Raw genomic sequence first — 19,692 nt, forward strand, 5'->3', positions numbered from 1 at the left:
AAATTGGTGCTGTATTATATTGGTATCACATATTCAGATAGGGCCTCATCCACGTCAAGCTCTGCTTATGATGACGGTCCCTGTATTGATTTCTCCTTTGTTAATTAGATACAGTATGCCTTAATATGTTATTCTGATTCATATGTCACTTCAGACTAATGTTGTTACGCAAATGATTTTTTTTTTTGTATTGATTTGTATGTTATCTGTATCATTCTGTTCTCATTTGCAATTGTATTTGGAGAAAGAAAATGCAAAAATAAACCAATATCAAAGATATATATTACCATATACTTCACTATCCCGTATGCAAATACGCTCATTATGCTTATTACGGTATTCAAGACACTTACATAGTTTGAAATTGAAAATTAATGTTATGAATGGATTCCCCGATATAGAAAACCCTTAAAAAGTTTTATTTCCCATGATTTCTGTTTTCCTGTACCAAAATTAGTAATATATTACATATTTTATATATGCTAATTACGTAATTATGCTAATTAGGCTAATAAAAAAAAAGTTGCCCAAGGTTGCCAAGGTGGCAACCAAGCTAAATTTACTCCAATACCCTTCTAGAACACGAATCAATAATAAAAAAAAAAAACTTGTACTTAAAAATTTTTCCAGGTCTAGTAAGTTTATATTACATATTTTATATATGCTAATTACATATTTTATATATGCTAATTACGTAATGAATGGATTACGTTATGAATGGATTCCCCGATATAGAAAACCCTTAAAAAGTTTTATTTCCCATGATTTCTGTCTTCCTCTACCAAAATTAGTAATATATTACATATTTTATATATGCTAATTACGTAATTATGCTAATTAGGCTAATAAAAAAAAAGTTGCCCAAGGTTGCCAAGGTGGCAACCAAGCTAAATTTACTCCAATACCCTTCTAGAACACGAATCAATAAAAAAAAAAAAAAAAAACTTGTACTTAAAAATTTTTCCAGGTCTAGTAAGTTTATATTACATATTTTATATATGCTAATTACATATTTTATATATGCTAATTACGTAATGAATGGATTACGTTATGAATGGATTCCCCGATATAGAAAACCCTTAAAAAGTTTTATTTCCCATGATTTCTGTCTTCCTCTACCAAAATTAGTAATATATTACATATTTTATATATGCTAATTACGTAATTATGCTAATTAGGCTAATAAAAAAAAAAGTTGCCCAAGGTTGCCAAGGTGGCAACCAAGCTAAATCTACTCCAAAACCCTTCTAGAACACGAATCAATTAAAAAAAAAAAAAAAATGTACTTAAAATTTTTCCAGGTCTAGTAAGTCTCGGTGTCCGCTGATACCACCAGCATGCAGCTGCAGCGCAACGGAATGCAGCACGAGCTTACCACCGTAACAGACCGCTACTACGGCCGCCGGTACGATACTGTAATAACGGTACTACACGCACTCGCTGTAGGCTTACCGGTACTGCTGGAGATCAAGTGGAACGTAACCTGTCAAGCCGCCAAAGGAGCTCATGTAAGATTTTGTTCAAAAGATAAAGCACAAGTGCAAGGTTCTTATCAAATTCTGTTTCAAAACGTGTAGACAGTAATAAGCAACTTCAATTTAACAGGTTGTTTAGCGACGTCGTGGACAGCTACGAGGTAGGGCTCATACGTTAAAGTAATAGTCCCATATGTTTATTCTTACGTCAGATCTAGGTGTTTGTCGTATTTCCGAAGACAAAATGAAATTCCAAAGGCAAAGAGACAGACCAATCTTTTTGGTCAAGCTCTAATATCATACACATATTCTTCACACGTACTGGTACTCGTTTTGCTTTGTTGGCAAAGGTATTTTTTGTGGAATTTTAATTACTAGGCCTATAACCATTGGTTGTGTCGTTCATTATCATTCCAATTACCTACCTATTTATATAGACTAGCATGATTTAGTATTATAAGTTATGGATGGCAGATGGGGCTATGGATACCTGCTATGCTATGGAAGATTCTTAACGCAGGCTGAGCCTCTGTATTCAGATCCAGGTTTAGTCCTTGAGATGAGCTGGGTCATGACCAGGTGGCGTGGCGTCGAACTTGAATTTTATATGGGTTCATTGTCCCAGAATTTATCCAAACCAACTTCAAAACTGAAGACACTGGATGCATCTATTAAATTTCTTGGTAAACTATTCCATGGTTTCCTGAGTGATACGCATGTAAAATGAGTTTCTTCTTGTAGTGGTATGTGATTGAAAAATATATAACTCTTTACTATGTCCTTTTGTGCATTTTTTTATTAAACCCAAGTCAGGCACTACTTCCTGATCATATTTATGAAATAATTTAAAAACTTCAATCATATCACCTCTCGCCCTGCGGTATTGCCTCAATCTCTGTTCATAAGATAAAGATTTTATTTCACGTACTAATTTTGTGGCCCTCCGTTTGACATTTTCTAAAGCTAATATTCCTAGACCCTATTCTGTTTAAAGGGATCGTTTAGTTTTGGTTGAGACCTAATTTCAGGTTTCTAACAGTTTTTGGTGAGATAATGAGAAACCTCTTATGAAATATGAAAGAATATGTAATTCCATGAAGAATTTAACGTTTATTTGATGAAAATTGGTTTTGAAATGACTGAGATATCCAAAACAGAGCGATTCTAATAAGTGTGGGACCCACACTTTTTTATGATCGCTTTGTTTTACTTTATTTTTTGGATGTTTCAGTCATTCCAAACCCAATTTTCATCAAATAAACTTTGAATCGTCCTCTTAAAATGGTATGCTTCGTACTATAACATCAGTGTTTTCTTGGTATCTCGCAAAAAGTTTAAAGCCCAATTCTCATCTCCACCAATACTGTACTATCTCTTTAAACTAAAACTAGATCTATGTAGATCTAGGTCTAGATCTGTAAGCCATCGCAATCCCTAGATCTTAGTATAGTATAAAATCACTCAGAAAAATTTGCTGGCTGGGATGGTATTTGGTGCTGATAAATGCATGCATTGAAAGCCTTTGATCTGGCCTAGCACAGTTGCCTTTACATGCATTTTGGTTTGGACTTGCCCAGTCAGCAAGTGCTGGCACTGATGTACTTTCATATCCATGGAGACATCTCAAATTCCACCAAACCATCTTGCACCAAAACTGAAAGAAATACAACAAATCTTGTTTCCCACCACTCATGTAAAACTGAACCAAACTGGTTATTGGGAAATGAGCTTCCAATTCAAGATCAGGTTGTGTGCTGCCTACACAATCTGAAACTAAGCAAAGCCATTTAATTGTACATGAATTGTATGAGTATCAGGTCTTTCAAGTAATCAAGAGTTAAAAATCAATGTACAAAATTAATTTAATGTTAATGCAATTCCTAGAATGCACACAGTCATGCACACACACACACATATACACAAGCTTGTTTTACCAATTCATGGCACTGGATTGTTTTCCTTCCAAAGGGTTTATGTGCTGCAAGAAGCCAACAATGTCTGATTCCCTACCAACAAAGCTTACTGAGATCCTAGACTGCAAACAAGGAGCAGTAAGAGCAGTCAGGTTCAATGTGGATGGCAACTATTGTATGACCTGTGGCAGTGACAAATCACTCAAGCTATGGAATCCAAAGAGAAATCTTTTGCTCAAGGTATGTTTGATTTGAGAAATCCTGTAAGCTAGAGTAAACATTACCTACACTCAACAGAACCTTGACTTAAGAATGACCAGCAAGTATCATTATTAGTAACATGAAATAGAATGCAAACTTGTTATTTTTCTTCCTTTCTACATCACAATCTTTGCTCAGGGCATATGAAAACAGGTGCAACAAAGGGTGGCCTCTTTAGCAAAGACATCATCAGAAATTTGTGAGCCCTGGCCCATGTGTTACTCCCTTACATCCTATACATGTACTTTGTATTTTTGTTATATTGCAATTGTATGGCCAAATAAATAATGATAAATAATATTAATAGTAACTTTTCTGTTAGAGTGCTCTCGTTTTGCAGTCAAACCTGTCTTACGACCACCTGTCCATAGTGGCCACCTACTGTATACATTGTATATGACCACTAAAAACAACTCCCTCTGAGAGAAAAAAAAAAGCTTGTTAAAGAACCTATTAAGCGGAAACGTGTCTACTATAACGGCTACTTTTTTGTCTCACTTGGGTAGCTGCTGCTTGACTGTACTTAGGAACTGCTTCAGTGTAACAAACTTTTACATGTTGTTTGTGAGCACTGCGTAATTAAAGTAAAACCCACTTCGTCAGGACACTTCAGCTGAAACACTTTATTTTCAAGGGCTCATTATTGTCTGAAAATGATAGCTTAATGAAGGGAAATAATCTCAAGGATTTCATTTCCCTAACAAAACTACTCGTCAAACCAAATCCCTGGTAGATTCTGCCTGTTGCACGGTCTAAACATGGCACCTCCATTAAATGAAAGAAAAGTTTGTTTCCCAACCTCATCTAATTAAGCAGGATCAGGATCCACCGTACTAAATAGTGTTGTCTGGTAAATGTCTTACAGAGTTATTCAGGTCATGGCTATGAGGTGCTGGATGCCATGGGGTCAGTGGACAACGGTCACCTGTGTTCATGTGGGGGTGACAAGACAGTCATACTGTGGGATGTAGCAACGGGAAAGATGATGCGAAAGTACCGTGGGCATGCTGGCCGTGTTAACTGCGTACGCTTCAATGAAGACTCTTCTGTTATTTTATCAGGTACCTTGGTATTCATGTCAGGACATTAACTTGCAGATACTACACATGCCACTCACTTTTTTAATCCAAGGGAAGAAAAATACACAAGTTTCATCATGAAAAACTCTGTAGTAGTGTACATCACAACTGAAAAAGCTGTGGAGAAAAAAAAAATGCAAATCACTTCCTTTGGGAATGTATAATTTTTTTGATGAAGAAAGATAACTTATTTCCCTTTTCACAGTGAAGTCATGTGATAATATGACTACATTAGGCAGCAGTTCATTCACATGAAAGTGTTCTCACTACTGTTCAGGAAATTTGTCTCTCAAAGCAATTCAGTTGAAGTTTGTCATTGTAGAAAGTGGAGCACAATGCTAAAACATGAATGGAATTTCAAGGCATGTGGCACAAAGGGCAACAAAATGCAATTCTTGTGCGTGCTTTAGCTGACTACATTTTCTATGGAGTTTGTTCAAATTTGTCTTGGAGATGTAGAGTGTATCACTTGAACATCTATCCTCCAATTGCTGGTACAATTAGAGATAGAGCTCTACATTTCACATTTTCACATTTCAGGTTTATTTAACACTTCCATAAAAACAAATCAACATATAACAGAAAACATTCAGCATTACAATCAATTAGACTACACAAAAGCATTATCATTACAACAACATTCATGAGAAGTATAACAAAACAAAATGATTGGATAGTGTTAGGAGACAAGCAGAAAGGCACAGCCTTATATTTAAGCCTGTCTCCAGAAAAAAATATACACATATTATAACAAATCATATCATGGAAATATTTTTGATAAATATAAAACATCTCAATTTCAGCAAGTTGAAACATGGCTGTACACATCTATCAGATACACACACACACACACATACACACACATACGCACGCCTACACACAAACGGCCTAACAATCAGAAAATTCAATGTATTGATTTAGAAGGTAAAACTTGTATCTCCTTTGGACTAATCGTAATGATGTGCTGCCTCGAATATCAGGAGTGTCTGTGTTTTGACCTCATCTATAAAGGTAAAAGGTAAAAGTGTGAACTTATGGAATTCAGCTAGTATGGACTTTCTAAGCTGTGACATTGACTTGATTGTTTCTAAACTGAGCGTAGCGGTGAACAAGGAGTAGATGAAGACAATATTGTGGATTTTGATGTGCTGCCCTAATTGACCTTGCTTGTACAGGGTGAAAGAAACTTACATGTATGAATGCAGTAACTTGGTTGGATATAATATGAATTCCCCACAAATCTGGTATGGAGGAGCCTTTTGAAGTCATTGTAGGTTCCTATAATTTTTGTTGGTGTTGCCATCTGTTTTCTACTTGTATAGGCGGCAGGAAAAAAAAAAGAAAGAAAGAAATGTCAAGGTAGGGGCCTTTAATTGCAAACTACCAAGAGCACAAGTTTTGAGAAAGTTATTTTCATTTTTAACTAATAACAGAGATGTTGGGATTTGAAAAGGAAAACAAGAAAATTTAATAAATTGCATCAAATATTTACAAGCTCATTTATAGCATGTGATATTGAGTTAAACTTTGATGCGCTATATGTATACAATGTAGTGTTCAAAGCAATATGGAAAAGAACCCACATACAGAAATTTCATAGCACTTATCAATTTTTGCAGTATCAATTTATAGTTGTGGTGGGATGACATTATCAAGCAGTCTGTATGTCATTGGACAGAGAGGTTGAATTGGGTTTGATGCCTTAATTGACAGACTTTGGCTGATAATAATTTACAGGAAAGTGTTTTCAGATGTAATGTTTACCAATTAGAAAAATGTGTCCATGATGAAGGCTGAGAGTATAACTTGTCACACAGGGATTTTTAGCTAGGACTTGGGGATTATCAGCTGGACACCACAGGGATGCACCCAGTAACTCTTTGCCAGATGCTGAATGGGTGCCTGACGAGTCTAGATGTTCATTACTGGTATATCATTCATGTTCTCTGATCACAAACAATATCATTTCAGGTTCCATTGATGCTACAGTGAAAATTTGGGACTGTCGTTCAAGAAAGTTTGATGCAATCCAGAGTCTTGAGGAAGCCAGGGACAGTGTCACTTCTATTGAAGTATCGGACCATGAAATACTCACAGGTTCAGCAGACGGAAAGGTCAGAAGATATGACCTCAGAAATGGACGCATGCACTCTGACTGCATTTCTAGTGAGTAGCATGTTGAAATCAGATTGTTTAATGGTTTTGCAATGGATTAAGATTGCATTGGCAAGTACAGCCACTGATGAACTGTGATATTAGTAATGTAGCTAAGCATTCATGTGTGTAGGTTTGGCATCAGCTGTTTTTATGATGGTGTTTGTGTCTATCCTACAGGGAGTATTGGTGTATGTACTTTCCCTTACAAGCTTTTCTCTAATGTTCTTCACCTCAGAGCCTGTGACCAGTGTTTCCTTCACCAAAGATGGTCAGTGTACACTGGTTTCCTCACTGGATAGCACCCTCAGACTCCTGGACAAGGAGACAGGGGAACTATTGGGGGAGTACCTGGGTCATGAAAACAAGAGCTACCGTCTGGACTGCTGCATGAATGAGACAGACACCCATGTCGTCAGTGGGTCAGAGGATGGACGTATTTGCTTCTGGGACCTGGTGCAGGCAAGTGTAGTCAAAATATCATTGAGGTGTCATAATCTTGTGGTAAATGACTAGGTTTGTTGAATGAAACCCTTGCCAATAGGCATTGGTTGTCTTGGTATCCTACAAAAGTAGTTACTGCATATGTTCACTCTCTATTCACTAGAATGCAAGGATCCCAAGAAATTCTGTTATCCCCGCTGGTGCAGGAATGCTCCTCAGTACAGAAAGAAAGGTTCATACAACATGTGTTCAAGTGGAATATATCAAGTGATTAAGAATGACTGCAATGAAGTCTTGTCTTTGCAAACTGAATGGATTTAAGAAACCGAGTCCAGTGAATGACTACACTGTATTGATTAATTCTATGAAAGCGGTGAAGCATAGAAGGCAATATTCTATCGTTCTTGCAGAGCTGGTCAGAGTTTGTAGATTATGTGGTTATTTCCCCCATCTTGAAATGCATTTTAATGCTGGTAAAGCCCCTGTTCCACTATGTCGTTCTCGCTATGATTTGACAATTTTCTCAGATCGGGAAGGATCGGGTAAAACCTGAGCTGATCTGGACACAGTACGATGTTAGAACGCTCTAAGCACGCTGCAGTTACGACTGACACGTGCTTCCTACGCTCTTACTACGATGATCGGGAATGAGGCATTACGATCTCTGCTGCTGCAGCTACGCTTTAGAACGATGTAGCTACGCTGTCAGTGCGATGTTGCCGATGTTATCCGATCGATGCACGCTGTATCTACGCTCTGAAAGATCTATACGATCTTATCACGCTGTCAACCCATTCAGAGAGCTGAAAAGTGCCCGATGTCCCCGATGTACCCTGATTCGACTGTCGATCTGCAGTCAGTCAACTTATTAGCATGCAGAACCGAAGAAATATACTGTGGACCTCGAAGAGGCTCCTCAACTCCCGGTTCTTTTGCAGCAATGCATTGTTATAAACAAAGACGTGCTGATTTTTCCAAGGCTTTTTCTTGATGTCCTTGCTTTTATAGTCCGTCTTCCTCCAGTTGTAGATGATTTCACATTCTTCAAAATTCTGCTATGTCCTCTTCCTCCTGTGCAGTCTCTCTCTCTTCGCCTTTTGGGTAGCTGCTTTGCTGCTTTCTTCTCTTCTTTTTCTTCATCTCTTCTCCTTCTTCGAAAATTTGAGCTCCTTCTTCTTCATGTTCTGCCCTGACAGGTGCAGCGACAATGCCATCCTCCTCCTCACCAGTTCTGCCTCTCGATCTCCTTGATCTTCTTCTGGCAGACATTTTTTTCCGTTTTTGTGCCGATGTTACTACGCTCAGAAAGACCTTGTTACGCTCATCCTGCAGCGTTTATGCTGTCACTATGCTCTCCCCGCTGCGTTTACGCTGTCACTACATTCTCCCCGCTTGCCGTACGATTAAAGATAGGTCAATTTTGATCGGGGAGATCAGGAAGAAATTTTGAACAGGTTCAACATTTCTTCCCGATCTGAAAAATGCCCTCTCCAACCCCGACTTCCACACGCTGCTGCTACGATGCTTCCGATCCCCGTACGCTTTTGCCACTCTCTCCCGATCTGCTAGATCGGGACAGATCGGGGTCCAGATCGTGATAGTGGAACGGGGGCTTAACACTCAGTGATGCAAAAGAGCAATTTTCTCCCTTTTATTCATTATGTTCCTCATTTTATCAATTTGTTTAGGTTTTGAAAAACCTAAGTTTGTAAGAGGTTCCACTCACCTTCAATGTCAGTAGATAAGTCTACACAGACCAAAACAAAGGCAGAATACCCCTAAAACATGTTGATTACTAATGGATGATTCTCTAGTCCCTCATATCATATTAACTATACTAGAGTAGCTAAAACCACAATTTTTAACCAATTTGAACATCCTTCCAGTAACTGAATACACACTTGTTGATTGGTATATGAGCTCCTATAAAAACTACGAACTGTAGACTGATTCTGTTCACAGTGGAGGCCACCCTATAGATTACATTTATTCTTTGCTTGAAGCTAACATGCCATTCTGTAATTCTTATGCCTCCGCCACGAAGTGTCGCCGGAGGCATTATGTTTTCGGGTTGTCCGTCCGTCCGTAATGTTATTTTGTGGACAGCGTATCTAAAAAACTGTTAGAGGTATCCTAATGAAACTTGGCATGTATATGTATGAGTGGGCGAAGTTGCGCCTATAAACTTTTGAGCGCACATGATCAAGGTCAAAGGTCAAAAGGTCAAGGTCAAATGCTCAAAATTTCACTATCTCCCCTATATCTATGCAATGCCTGGAGGTATTTTCTTGAAACTTGGTGTATACATGAACTACCAGATAAAGATTCCCCAGAGAGCTTTGGGTCATAAGGTCAAGGTCAAAGGTCAAGTGAAAATGTTAAAATTTCACATTTTTCTCCATATCTCACAAATATTTCAAGGTATCTTCGTGGAACTTAGTATTTATGCATGTACTGACTGGCAGTGATCATTTAGGGAATTTAGGGGTCATGGGTCAAAGGTCAGGGGTGAAAGGTCAAGGTCAACTCATCAAAATGTCATTATTTCTCTCTTATCTATGCAATGCCTGCAGGATTTTTTCTTGAAACTTAGTGTATGCATATATTACCCAAGTTTCTCGCCTAAAGGTCAAATGTCAAAATGTCAAATGTCAAGTGAAAGTGCTAAATTTCACTTCTTCTTTAAACTTATAAAAGGGTCAAAAGTTGGGTACAAAAATCCTCAAATCCCCAAATACCTGCACTCTTAGACAGTATAGCCATTTGTCAGAGGTAAACGGCACGGAAGGGTTTTTTTTTTTCCTTTTCTCCTACCCTCTTGTTTACAGTGGGCTATTGTCTAGGTAGAAACAATTTTTAGGCCAGCAGCTACCAGCAGCATCCAAATAAACCTTGTTCAAGGATAGTGAACACTCAATGCATTTGTGACAAACCTGTCATTTTAATATTTTGCCAGTTATGTGAAGCTGTTATCACACATTGTCAAGACATTGTGCTATAGACCTAATTGGAGAACCATGCATTATGGCGGAGGCATACCAGTCGCCATAGCGACATTTCTAGTTTTTTTTCTTTTATTGTAGAATTATACGAATGTATTTGATAGCAGGACTGAAGAGTTGAAGAAATACATTGTAGATGACTACTAAAAGTGGTTTCTTTCGCGTACAGATACTTCCGCGGTTTCCATCGGTGCCGACTTTTTCGCATGTGTTTAAATTCATGGTCGGCAAAATCTGTGAATTCACAGTCGGCAAAAACTGTTTTATTTTGCACATGATAACCCAAACTATAATCCAATTGTTCTTTTGTTTATTAAATAGAAATTTAAATTAAATGCAGGCTTACCTGAAATCCCGTCTCTCAAGTACTTTGGATTACATGGTATCACTGTGTGTGTGTTGACCATCAATACACTCAATACGCGAAATCTTTGTGTGTGTGTGTGCATGTGCACAATAGCGTTGTAACATGCGGCGAGTTCAAAACATTTCCTTGCATGGTTAATTTCATGCGACTTTTCAAAACATTTCGCATAATGTTAAATTCGCGGTTCAACCTCAAAGCACGAAAGGCACGAAAATAAAACCACCGCGAAAGAAACCACTTTTACAGTAGTTTGTTCTTGTAAGGGAGTTTCATGTTCCTCCTTTTTTGAAAAATAATTATTTCAGCACATTTTAGTGAGTATTAACATCCCTGTGCTACTTCTCCGGCAAAATTCTACATGTTTCTCAGTCAGTTATCTTAAATCTTGCTTTAATGGTATCTCAATTACGGGTATCTCACATTCATTTGCATTCTCATGTTACTGTCGCTATTCTTGTTTCAAATTATTTGCATAAATTCAGGGTTCCATGACGACTACAATTGAGAAGGCTGGGAAGAATGCTGTCCACTCACTTTCCTTCCACCCCCAGGAACCTTGCCTTCTCTCAGCCTCTGAAGGTCTCGTCAAGGTTTGGAGACCGGAGTCGTACACAGAGGATGAAGGGGAGATGGGATGAAAGATGGGGATAGAGGAAGACAAACTACCCAGTATCATAGGTTACTATGGTTACAGGGGCCGGATGCTGTTCAAGACAAAGGCTCAGAGTGTGAGGACACATGTTTTGCATAGGCTGGAGTTTTCACTAGTGGGTGATGATATTTGCCTACTGTATATACAATTTTGAGGAGTGAACATCCTCAGCCATCTGTTGCTATGGCAACAACATAAATGAAACTTGCCAGGTTTCCAGAGTGCAGGTTGTAGGGCCAGTGTGTCTGCCAGCTTCTCTAGATGAATGAAGTCTTTCTAGATAGGAACCAGGGAACTTGTGATTGAGTGTCCATGGTCTTATCCACTGAGCCGAGACAGCTCCTCCTCGAGGGCTGCTCAGTGAGTATGCTATTAAAGTGTCGGGATAGTGGCTGTTGTGGAGTTTAAATTTTGTTGGTGTGTGTGAATGAGAGAGAGAGAGAGAGCACGCATAATAAAGTCAGTGTGCTTTGCTTGACCCATCCACCTTTACATCTTTGTTTCTATAGAGACACATTCCTAACGATGGATACTTTTATTCCCTATAACAATCACTTAGGTGTGTCCAGATTTGATGAGTTATATGTATCATGTCAAAGATAGGAATCTTTTCCTCAAAAATCTGGCCAACCCTGAAAACAAACACATCCATGTATCTAGCAAGTTTTGTTTGTTTTGAGATGCAAGTTCAGAAGTGTATGTGTGTTTTGTAAGTGCTGCTGCAACATGGTGCCTATAGGTTCAGTTGTAGGATCTTCTGTCTTTTATGCTGCATCTTGCATCAAAATTGAAAGATGCTATGGTTTAAACCATAAGTGTGGCTTGTTTGCACATCAGAGATGGAGTGCCCAGTTCATGTTAAATGACACAAGGTGATATGGTACATTCATATTTATTACACAACCTTTCTCTATTTTAATAGTCTTTCTACATTGTATTGTACTGAATCTGATGATAATGCCTGTGTAATTCCTCAATCAGTTTCATTTTTCTTGGCTGTTAAAAAGTCCTTTGATGGAGTCAACCACTGTTACTAAGTAAGTTTCCAAATAAATCTGGTTCTTTAGTTGGCATTAGCTGGAAACCCATAGGCACGTTCAGAATGAATGTTAACATGGCTGTTAATACATGTACTCCATATAGGTCTTTTCAAGCCTTTATACCCTAGTCCTGGCAAAACTGTGATTTGCAAATTTGATAAATCAAATTATATGGACATGTATCAAGCTGTATGCAGCATAGCAAAGGCAAAAGAAGCAATACTTCACCTTCCTTCTTGAGTTCATATGTGTGCAGCATTCAGTTTTAATCAGTTCAGTCAATATTGTAGGAGTGTCTAGAAGCGGAAATCTTGCCATTGAATTTGAGTTTGTAATACATGGACAAGTATCTATGGCTGTTACTGTTTGAATTTCTTTTTGTGCTAGAGTTCTTCCCTGTATTGCTCTGCCATATGTTATTTGAGTTTTGTCTTTTCATCCCATGGAAGCTTCAGTGTGCACAGACTTTTTAGCTGAAATAGTAGTTGGTTTTCTCATGTTATGCCTGGTTGTAAGGTATTCATGAAGTTTTTCTTAACCCTATTTTTACTGGGCTATTTGAAACCAAGTTTTTACTGGGGGGGTCAATTTGACACCCCCTTCAGATCTCGGCCGCCGATCGCACGATCGCCGCAAAATTTTGCCTGAACATAGAGCCGGATGTCAGCTACAAGATTACATGGTCATACAATAGGAAAATGTTGGTTTTATATTTTTTAAGTAATTAATTATGCAAATTTATGCATGAAATCATATTTTCACCTATGACTCCATTAAAAAGAATGAAGGATTGCTAAATTTTTGTGTCAGAGTTCCTCAAGACACATAAAACAATTTTCTTGTAAAAAAATAGCGCAATCAAAATCAGTTTCTTTTGTTTTTTATTGTTTTGTTAATTTCCTATGTATTTTATTGTTTTTTCGACCTTTTGTTTGCTATTGTTTTTTGCCAAAATTTGTTGCAGGCACTTTTTCAAGCTTATCTACATTAGAATTGATTAATTTCAATGTTCAAAAGTTGAAATAATCTAATTTATATCAATTAAACAAAGAAACACAATTTGCATTGGATTTGCACACGAAATAATGAATTTGAGCTGTTTTCGGGTTGACATGCATATGCAAAACATTGCGTAATTTCAGAATGGTGTACCCGGACGTCGCAAATTTGGTCTCAAAATATGTGGGAGACTTCAATGAAAAAAGTAATGAAACGACGCGGCAAAATCTTTGCGCGTTGCGGAATCGTGGCGCGAAATGTCGAGGGGGGGTCAATTTGACCCCCCCCCAGTTAAAATAGGGTTAAAATACCGTAAGAATGAAATTCCAAAATTATTTTCCTGTGTAAAGGACTACAGTGCACTCCCATTACAACAGAACACGGTTATAACGAAATTCCAGTTACAACAAAGTAAAAATTCAGGCCGCAAAAACATCCACTCTGTATTTTTATTGTTTATTTGTTCGATATAACAAAATTTTGATACAACGAAAAAAAAACTGCCTGTCCCGAGGACTTAGTCATAACGGGAGTCCACTGTATATGGTACAGATTCTAGCCCCCCAATACACATTAGCAATTTTTCTTACAGGAGTATCGGAGACCCGTTTTCATCTTCTTCTTCTTCTTCTTTTCTTTTTTTCTGTTTAGCTGTATTCTTCACTCTCTGCCTGCAGAGTACTTGTAGATATTGTGTTATATGATGCAGTGCTAACAAAGCTGATTGTATATCAATAACAGTGATTGTTGACTATCACTCTTTTCCAACTTCAGCATGATAGTGAGTTAGGCCACATAACTCATTGATGAGAGCCTGTCCACTACCACTTATTTTTGGACCTAAAAATTACTTCTCAGGAAAAACAGCTGATGCCATAAATTTATATGCAAGTATACAGCATTGGCAGAATTTTACTGTAACTGCCCCTGACCTGTTGGGGATGAGCTGATTTTGTTACTCAGTGGACTCTGTTACAACAAAGTTCTTGGGAGCGCCAATTTTCTTTTGTTATATCGAAATCTTGTTATATCCGAATGAATAAAAATAAAAATATGTAGAGTTTTTAATGTTGCAGCCCTAAATTTTACTTTGTTGTAACCGGAATTTCATTGTAACCATGTTTGTTATAAAGGGAGTGCACTGTAATGCGCATTTCCTGTAGACACCTGCCCGAGTATACACACTAGTATTCACTAACATACATGTACATGTTGCCATTTATTGAAATTCTTGCAGTCAATAAGTTTCTATGTTTCGGTTAGACTTATTCATCGCCATAAATTGTTTCATTGTGTGATGATCATAATTAAAGATAACAGCTGATCAAAATAATTTCATGTTTTCACATCTTTTTAATTTTGTGTGAGATGAATAAAAACCGACTGTGGTTGATGGTAGGTCTTCCTTTCTGAATACTGTATACAGCATATATTTAGCAAGTCTAAATTTTCGGGAATTGGGACTTCCTGACAATTTCGCGAGTGGTTAAATTCGCGATTGTGAAGTACTGTACTGAATGGAGAAATGTGCGTCACATACGTATCAGGAGTCGGTCATTAGTTTCGCACGTCTTTAATTTCATGAATAGCACCTGACTGGCGATATTCGTGAAAATATTCCGCGTATACAGTACGTAGTACAGTATTCATCGCATAACCGGGACAGGTTGGGAGTAGCAAATGCGGCCCCTTGAAGCGGGGTGCCCGATTTCGCGATGAGCACTCACCATACACTAACGGCATACGACATGTACATGTAGTGCACACACACACACACACACACACACACACACACACATGCATACTGACCTACTGTACATGTACATGAATACACAACCACGCTACCCCTCGGCACGACCCTCTAGCTCTCCCTGCACATGGCTTTGCTTATACATAAAGTGTATGTAGGGGAGAAGAATGTTCGCGAAAGCATGTGTTTCGCAATGGCATGGATACTTATACACAGCGCTTTCGTGGCTATGCATGTACGTGTACTAGATGGACGGAGGTCAAAACACACCAGTCCGAAGCTTGCTTTGTAAGTTCGATGTAAACGACAACTGATAGGGAATCTTTGAAATATTGTTGTGGTATTTTGGTAGATTTTTTGTGTAAAATATCAACAAAATCAAAGATCACTTGAAGAAAAATTGTCCCGTTTATCAGAGGTCCCCACCCGATTATCCAGTGAAAATAACATGCATTGGAAATGTTTCTGGGAAGCGTATGTCATTTAAGCGAGGTTCCCGATTATCAGATGCCCGATTATGCGATGAATACTGTATATCCAGGTCAATAGTATCAAGACTATGACAGAGAGAGTGAAGGTAATATCTCAAGCCAAGCTTTAATGAAGCAAATTTATAAAGAAGATGTACTGTACATTTATTATACACTTTGAATGATACAATGCCTTAATTCCATCTCACCAGCTATCTTACATGGCTGTTTTCATTCATCCTTGTACAGAATATTTTTGTGTCCTTCAAACCAAATGGGTACACACCTGTGGTATGCACTCAACTGCACTGAACACAAAGTCTGATATTACTTGCTACATCATATGGTATACTTTGTACAGGGACTTCCCCCTGTACATCCACATGGTATACAGAGAAGCCATTTTGACCCCTTGATGCTCTAAATTATCCTTCCACTCTGTCTCGACAGTCCAAACACACAGAATGTAGTAGATAACCAAACAATTTTTACATGCATCCTTCTCCCAAGAATGATACCTGGTGTCATACTGACAGATTCATGTGAAGAAATGGTAGTTCTTCATTACTGCTGTAAAACCAGAAATATTGGTGGCATGAAATTTTCATGAATTGGAGCCAACACTTTTTTGCAGCATGAAACGAATTACAACTGGCGCTCAATATATGGTGCACACTAGAACTTTCACATGCATTTTAATTTCCCAAATCACAGCCCAAAAAATTCCTTAACATTTCATGCACTCAAAAGTTTCTGGTTTCACTGTATTACAGTATTGTTTCTAACACAGACCAAGGCATACCTAGATTCTAGTTTCAACGATAATTGTTTCACATTTGAGCGTTACTTCCAGGACACCAAATTATATTACATGTACTCTAAAATGACGGATGTTTGCATGCATTTTAATCCAGCAAACATCACGCGTGTCAAGATTTGTAGAATTAAAATGCACTCAAAAGTTCTTGTCCACAGTGCGTTGAATGCTAGTGACAATTCACAAAAATTTAATGTCGCGAAAAAGGTTGTTGGCTCCAATTTATGCAAACTGCATGCCATGAAAATATCCTGCTTTACAGTATAAAAGAATGAGAGAACAATATTGTTTCATAGAGTACTGATACACACAGACATATGTCCATAAAGTAAAACAAAAAGGAGTGTCAAATCCAATTGTATGTAAAGATTATCACCTCCAATATCTTCAGAAAATTTGCAGATGTCATTTTGATATGTACATGTATATTTTTGCGATGCAAGGTGACAATTTCAGATACTGCATTTCATACAAACAGGCAGAAGATAGTATTTGCAACAAGAGACCAGCATTCCACAGCCAGAGTCAAAGAGTATAAAGTGAACTAGCAAACTTAGCCCTACAGGCATTACAAACACACACACAAACACGAAGGATTTTTCCTTCTCCTCTTCCTTGAACTGGAAACTCAATTCATAAACTTTAAATGTTAAACAACACGTGACACTGCATACCTGTCTCCTTTTTATGATAGTGAAAAATGTGATGTGATCATTTCATTACCAATTGTGTAGAGATTTGTCCCATATAAAGAATAAAACTCATTTAATTTATCATGTGGTGTAGTTTCATTCGAATGCTCCTTTTAACTGCCCCCAGTTAAATTCTTAAAGACATACATGCACACAGCCACACTTTGAAGACAATAGCAACCTGTCATTTTTTTTTTTTTTTTTTTACTTTCAGAACACTTGTGTCCTCCCTGCTACTACGCTTCTTCCTCCCAAACGTCACTACCAGCTGATACCAAAGAGTGATTTCTCTAAATGATACAGGGCACTCCTGTAAATACAACTAACATGGTTACGAAGAAATTCATTAAAAAGACTTTGTTATAACTGGAGTCCCCCTTAGTACTTATGGTAACAACCATTTTCCAAGACAAAATCCACCGACACTTGGCCCCTACTTCACATGTACCTCTAGGGGGCAGCAGTCATCTTCCTGGATACTAACAGGTCTGCCAACATTCCCACATCCAAATCAGGGAGATTCCACACAGCAATTAGGGAGATATCTGTGTGTTACATGCATTTCAGTGGGCGAAAATAATTCCCAAATCAGGGATATTTTAATATTCTCCTATTCAGACATGAACAGATTTTGACATATTCAGGGAGACTTGGCAGCTCTGTACTAATCATCACAAACATTCAGCTCCTACTCAATTCTATCATCTCTAGAAGTTTTACTAAAGCCAGTAAGTCTTAGAAAAGCAAAGGCCAAGATTTTGCTTCAAATGCTCTGTCTGGTGGTCACCGAGGGCTGTCTCCTGTTGGTCACTCGGGTCCAGAGGTATGTGGTGGTCACTCAGAGTCAGAGGTACCTATCACAGCACTATTAGTGTCAGTTGGACCAAAGTATACTTCATGTATCTGATATGCCTGTGTACTGACATCAAAACCTTCCTTACATCATTTAATTGCTAAATTCTATTTTACACTTTTTCACATTATGTGCAATTGCTTGGAGTTTTAATCAGGAGCTGCTAAAGTGACTCTGCCACGGGGTGGTCACGTGACTTTGAATAATAGAAAAATGAACAGTGTTTCATAAACAAATTGCCATTGGTAAGCAGCACCTGCGAAAAATCCACTTCCGGTCAGTATTCAAATGCATGAATGCCAACTGCCAAGTGATCAGCCATCGACTAAACATGCTTTTTGCTTCTCTATTCCTCTGAGGGAAGTATTTCTTGCATATTGTTCCTATTCCAAGCATGTGGTAATGCTCTTGGGCTGTTATCTGAAACCTCTTATAAAAGTGCACATACCATATGAAACACAGAAACTGGTTCCAGATAGGGTTGATAAGATGAGTATTGTATCCAGCTCTTGCTTTCTTTCTTTTTTCTTCTTCTTTTTTCCATCAAAAGAAAATTGGCTCAAATAAATTTACAGACTGTGGACTCATCTGCATATTAAAATGAAGTAAGTATTCTAGAGTTATTGGTCTTCTGCAACTTGGATTATAAATAGAGGGAAAGTTTCACAAATTCCTATCCTTAACTTTACCATACTTCTACGGCTGGCATAGCAGGTCTAGTGACATGTACAACTCTTGTGTGAGAGGCATTTTTATCCGTCAAACCATTGACTGAGCCCTCATAAACACATCATATGCAATACATGGGATTATGAGATTGAAGACTGCTTTAACCTATGGAAGTACTGGTCATATGATCTTGTTTCTTAATTTTCCATGAATTGGGTTCCTTTCCCCAAACTTTCCTGATGTAACTAGACTCCTAAATCCAGGTGTCTTCTCTTCTTTTTGGGCTGCATTGGGCTGCGTAGTTTTGGCTCCTTGGCCCTGTAGACTTCATTGAAATCAAGACGGACGGCCAGAAGACGAAGACTATCATCCGAATGATTGGTCAACATCACAAGGAACTTTTGGACCATGTCCTGGTGTGGTAGAAAGGCAAAATGTTGATAATATATAAGACAGTGGTACAATGAATGGTGTGTCTCTACAGAAAACACACCAGAAGTCTCCAATCAATTCTATGACACCTTCACCTCATCCAATTTGATACACACACTAACAAGATGATGTCACAGTGGTTCAACAAACACACAAAGGTTCAAGAGTTAAGTAAGCATGAAAAGGCAGACATGGACAGGTCAGTGACCAGACTTATCTCTTGATCAACATGCATTCAAGTTGACACTCCCATAGATGTGGATTTTGTTGCCCCTAAGATTGTTGACTTGCATAGCGTTACATAAATATCTTTAAAGTGGTAGCCCATATTTTATACACATTTTATTTCTGTGTGTAAGTGTATAACATTTGTTTAGGTCTGTTACATCAGTGTTCCATTTTTTTAATTTCAAAGTAGTACTTCAAACTCAGCAAAACAAACTTTTCTCTTTTCTTTGTACAATGTCTTTCGGTGTCCAAGCAGAAGAAATGACTTTTTATGTTACATGACATTATGGCTTAAAACTTAAAACCCATCTGTTTAATCAGTTGTGATTTTTTTTTCTTCTGGAGGTGCACACACACAGTCAGTTATTGATTATTGTATCGTACTGTATCACATG

General features: G+C 38.0%; 2 protein-coding genes across 3 annotated transcripts in view; one reads left to right on the plus strand and one right to left on the minus strand.

Annotated features, from left to right (window-relative positions):
• The first annotated feature begins 1,463 nt into the window (after positions 1-1,463).
• Positions 1,464-14,719, plus strand: LOC140244813 (WD repeat domain-containing protein 83-like). Of its 2 annotated transcripts, none has more exons than XM_072324428.1 (6): positions 1,464-1,508; positions 3,444-3,628; positions 4,515-4,710; positions 6,700-6,894; positions 7,121-7,344; positions 11,178-14,719. In XM_072324428.1, exons 2-6 carry the CDS (start codon positions 3,449-3,451, stop codon positions 11,331-11,333), a joined length of 951 nt encoding a protein of 316 aa, XP_072180529.1. In that variant the 5' UTR covers positions 1,464-1,508; positions 3,444-3,448; the 3' UTR covers positions 11,334-14,719. The 2 variants fall into 2 exon arrangements, with proteins under 2 accessions (XP_072180529.1, XP_072180528.1); XM_072324427.1 differs by lacking the exon at positions 1,464-1,508 and adding an exon at positions 2,030-2,158.
• Positions 14,720-15,714: 995 nt separating this feature from the next.
• Positions 15,715-19,692, minus strand: part of LOC140244765 (gamma-tubulin complex component 3 homolog) — a 33,439-nt gene continuing 29,461 nt past the window's right edge. Inside the window, exon 25 of the mRNA XM_072324384.1 lies at positions 15,715-19,050. Within this exon, the coding sequence (XP_072180485.1) occupies positions 18,883-19,050 (168 nt within the window). The 3' untranslated portion in view covers positions 15,715-18,882. The remainder of the gene's footprint in view (positions 19,051-19,692) is intronic.

Source organism: Diadema setosum, chromosome 21 (genome assembly GCF_964275005.1).
Source record: "Diadema setosum chromosome 21, eeDiaSeto1, whole genome shotgun sequence".
Classification (NCBI taxonomy): Eukaryota; Metazoa; Echinodermata; class Echinoidea; order Diadematoida; family Diadematidae; genus Diadema; species Diadema setosum.

Excerpts from the sequence above, each read along its gene's own strand:
- LOC140244813 (XM_072324427.1), top strand. The coding sequence starts at position 2,035 with ATGAGCTGGGTCATGACCAGGTGGCGTGGCGTCGAACTTGAATTTTAT. Across the intron at positions 4,711-6,699 it reads CTCTTCTGTTATTTTATCAG|GTTCCATTGATGCTACAGTG; the intron begins GTACCTTGGTAT and ends ATATCATTTCAG. Across the intron at positions 7,345-11,177 it reads GCTTCTGGGACCTGGTGCAG|GGTTCCATGACGACTACAAT; the intron begins GCAAGTGTAGTC and ends GCATAAATTCAG.